The 4,203-nt window shown below is 43.7% G+C and overlaps 1 protein-coding gene across 1 annotated transcript; it reads left to right on the forward strand.

Moving 5' to 3' along the window:
* Positions 1 to 648: 648 nt before the first annotated feature.
* LOC116379585 (inositol 1,4,5-trisphosphate receptor type 3-like) lies at positions 649 to 3,101 on the forward strand (the record flags this gene model as incomplete). The annotated part of the gene is made up of 2 exons (XM_031841543.1): positions 649 to 735; positions 2,721 to 3,101. Coding segments are annotated over 2 exons (396 nt in total), but the record flags the coding sequence as incomplete, so codon positions are not given.
* Positions 3,102 to 4,203: the final 1,102 nt, after the last annotated feature.

The raw sequence follows: 4,203 nt of genomic DNA on the forward strand, positions 1-4,203 counted from the left end.
ACACACACACACACACACACACACACACACACACACACACACACACATACACACATACGCACGCACGCACACACATACGCAAGCACACACACACATACGCAAGCACACACACACATACACACACACACATATGCACGCACACACACACATACACATACACATACGCACGCACACACACGTACACACACGCACGCACACACACACAAACACACACGCACATACACACATATGCACGCACACATACACATACGCACGCACACACACACCCATACACACACGCACACACACACGTACGCACACGCACGCACACACACATATACGCACACATACACACACGCCCCCACACACATACGCACGCACACATACACATGCACACACACACATACACACACGCACATATGCACGCACACACATATGCGCACACACGCACGCACACACATGCAAGGAAGCCTGAGGCTAGGCTAGCATTTTCCCTCTGCTTCCAGTCTTTGTGCTAAGCTAACCACATCCTGTACTGACACTTCAGATAAACCTGATAAGTTATTTGTATTTGTGTTGTATTATTGCTCCATGTTACAACTAAACAGAGTGAACTGTGTGTGTGTGTGTGTGTGTGTGTGTGTGTGTGTGTGTGTGTGTGTTTCGCAGCATGCGTCCAACCTGGAGCAGAAGCAGAACGAGACGGAAAACAAGAAAGTCCACGGAGACGTCGTCAAATACGGAACTGTCCTTCAGGTAAATCAGCGACAGGTCCGAGCACGATATTAATGAGCTGACTCATCGGTGTGTGTTCATGAGGCTGAAGGTGTGACACACACACGGGTTATGTAACATCACACTGCATCCATATGAACTGTGTCAGCTTACATAGATCTACTGTAGAAAGATCTCGTGCTGATTGAATCTTAATGTTATTTAACTTAAGATAATAAAGTATAATATTTACCTCTGAGATGTAGTAGAAGAGAAGTAAAAGTAACATACTATGAAAATACTCATGTACAAATACAAGAACATTGTACTTAAATACAGTCCTTGACTGACTAGCGCTCTGGTTGATATTGAGGAAGTAAAGGTTGAGAACTATATTGTGGGCGAGGAAACATCTGGACGAGTAGCATCGTTTCTTCTTCCTTTTTATCCCACATGTCGAGATTCATTTTGGTCCAGTTCTCCAGACATAAAGTCCACAGTAGAAACAATAAAACACAATTACACCTCATAAAACATTTTATAAAACACATTTGATCACATCTTCGTGGTGGGCTCTTTGTCCCGCCTCCTGCTCCACTGTGATTGGATCAGCTCTCTGCGTCACGCTGCTAGCGTTGGTAGCATAGCGTAAATGTGAGGATGCACTGACTGTTAGAGAACAAATCGACGCTAAACAACACAACTCAGTAGTTTCCTGTGGAGACAGACTTTGATTTTGAAAAGACTGTATTCATGTAACGACGCGTGTTGCTGGAGAGTAACTTTACATAATATATCATACGAGGTTTAAATATGTATGGAAATACTTTATCATATATTCTGGCTAACAGGAACACTCCATGCCATGGCAACATGTGTCCTCTGACTGCTCTGATACATGTGTGATCATTACTGTACCTGTCTGACACACACACACACACACACACACCCTGTCTTACTGCTTGGCTCTGTGTATCAACGTATCGCTATCTGTCAGTGGCAATATTGACCTCCTCGCTTCAGAGCTGAAGATCTGTCATCATAACACACACACGCGCACACACACACACACACACACACACATATACACACACACACACAGTGAATCTGGGTGTGGTTGCTGCTGAGTGAAACTGTGTCAGACTGTTAAGATAAAGATTCCTGCAGGAGAAAGGTGTGTGTGTGTGTTAAAGGTGTGTACACTGCAGTGTGAATGACAGCTGAACTCCACCTTTCCCGTTAACACACATGAAGCTGTTCTTATTCTTTATTTGTCTTCTTTCTTCTCATGTCCTCTCAGACTCGACGTGTTCGTCTCCTTCATGTCGACGTTGAACATTAAAAATATTTATTCTTAATTTACTTTTGATAGAAGTGGACGACTCAGTTCTTCTTCTGTGGTCTCCTGTTGAGCCGCAGTGGAAGTATGAATATTAATAAATGACAAGAACAGGAAGTTTTGTGTTTTTTTTCTGTCTTCTCTTCTCCTCTCCTTGTCTCCTCTCTCCTCCTTGTTTCCTTTGCTGGTCTCCTCAACCCTGTGTCCTCTCTCCTTTCCTTGTTTCTTTATCTTGTTTCTTTTCCTCTCCTTGTTTTCACTCCTGTTCTCTTCTCCTCCTCCTCTATTCCCTTAGTCTCCTCTTTCCTCCCTTCCTCATCTATCCCCTCCTTGTTTCCTCTCCTTGTGTCCTCTCCTCTCCTTGTTTCCTCTGATCTGCTCGTGTCCTCACTTCTCCTTGTTTCCCTTTGTTGTCTTCAATCCCTTCTTCTCTTCTCCCCACCTTGTCTCCTCTCCCCTCCTTCCTTCTCCTCACCTCTGCTTCCTGAAGACGTCAGTCTTTATAAACACAGATAGTTTCTTCAGTGATTTACTGGAGTTGTTTATCAAACAAACAGGAAATAGACACTTTCTTGAGGGACTATTTTCCGCGGCGGATGAATCCACATGAAGAACATCTCCAGACTGATACTTTAGTGTTTCTATCAAACATCTAGAGACCGTAAACGTCCGTGTTGTCTGTCTCCAGCTGCTCCACATGAAGAGCAACAAGTACCTGACGGTGAACAAGCGTCTGCCGGCTCTGCTGGAGAAGAACGCCATGCGGGTCACTCTGGACGGGACGGGGAACGAGGGCTCCTGGCTCTTCATCCAGCCCTTCTGGAAGCTCCGCGCCAACGGGGACAACGTGAGGACACCTCTTACTGCACACACACACACACACACACACACACACTGCAGGACGCTGGCTCTGTCTCCGTGTTCATGGTCCCCTGAGGATGAATCTCCTGATGATGTTGGTGACGTTGTGACCATCGGGGCAAACGTTACACTTTAAAATCTACTCGTCAGATTTCTTAATTTGTTCGTATCACCAACGACCTTTTCTCAAAAAGATAGAATAATTATAACAATATAGTAATATTTATAGTATGAATAATAATAAAAATAGTAATACACATAAATGTGTATGTGTGTGTGTATATATATATACTGTATATATCAGTTCATACCTGGGCCTTCACTGCTGTCCTGCAGCTGAAATACCACCTAATAACCTCATGATGGCGCCACAGCTACGGTTATTATTCGTTTCTAGGGCTGTAACGATACACGTATTCGTATTAAACCGTTCGGTACGAAGATTACAAACCGAACAATACGTTTGAATAATACTAGTGCATTTGGAAAATGCAGAAGCTTAAATTATGGGAAATATAATGTTTTCTGCGCTCACGTAGGAGACAACTTTCTGTGTGACCTCTGAACCGGAACAAAAAAAAAACACAACAAAAAACAGCAGAGTTACCGCACGTGTTCTGGGAGGCTACGCTAACTAGCTTAACAGGAAAACAACAGCAGCAACACGCATTCTGCTACACACTGTAGGGCCATTCAGATATTAGATGTAAAAACACAAATGCTGTTCACTTAAAGACAAACTCCATCCTCCTTTCTTTGTTGACCAAGACTTTAATCCGGTTAAATCCCAACTCACAAATCATTTCTCCTCCTTCAGCCATTGAGTGTTAAATAAACAAAGCTCGGTAAAAAAATAATAATCTACACCAAGCAAAACGCAAAAAATGTCATAATTTCTTCCAAATCTTTCAATTTGAACTCTGACTACTCCGACTAAGCCTCTGATGTTATGTTTTGTTTCACAATAGTCACGTGCTCGCCCACTGACCAATCACAGCGCACGCTGCACCTCACTGCAGAGCTGCACCTGAAAACTGAGCTGCACGTAATGCTGACATACTTGTAGGCCAGCTAGCAGGCTCTGATACGTCAAAGAATACGCCCAACATGTCAAACTAAAGATCTGATTGGTTGAACACTATGACAATCAACAATATCGTCCCCATTCACTTTAATCTGCACTGGCTGCAGGTGAGAGTCTGCAGGCCTCTGCCTCTGTTCTTACCTAGAGACACAGAGGTGAGATCTGATTGGATAAAAGCTCTACTTAAAACAAGCTGCACTGGAAGCAGAGCAACTGAGGAAGACAG

This window comes from Anarrhichthys ocellatus, unplaced genomic scaffold (genome assembly GCF_004355925.1).
Source record: "Anarrhichthys ocellatus isolate YVR2014 unplaced genomic scaffold, GSC_Weel_1.0 scaffold4643, whole genome shotgun sequence".
NCBI classification, from domain to species: domain Eukaryota; kingdom Metazoa; phylum Chordata; class Actinopteri; order Perciformes; family Anarhichadidae; genus Anarrhichthys; species Anarrhichthys ocellatus.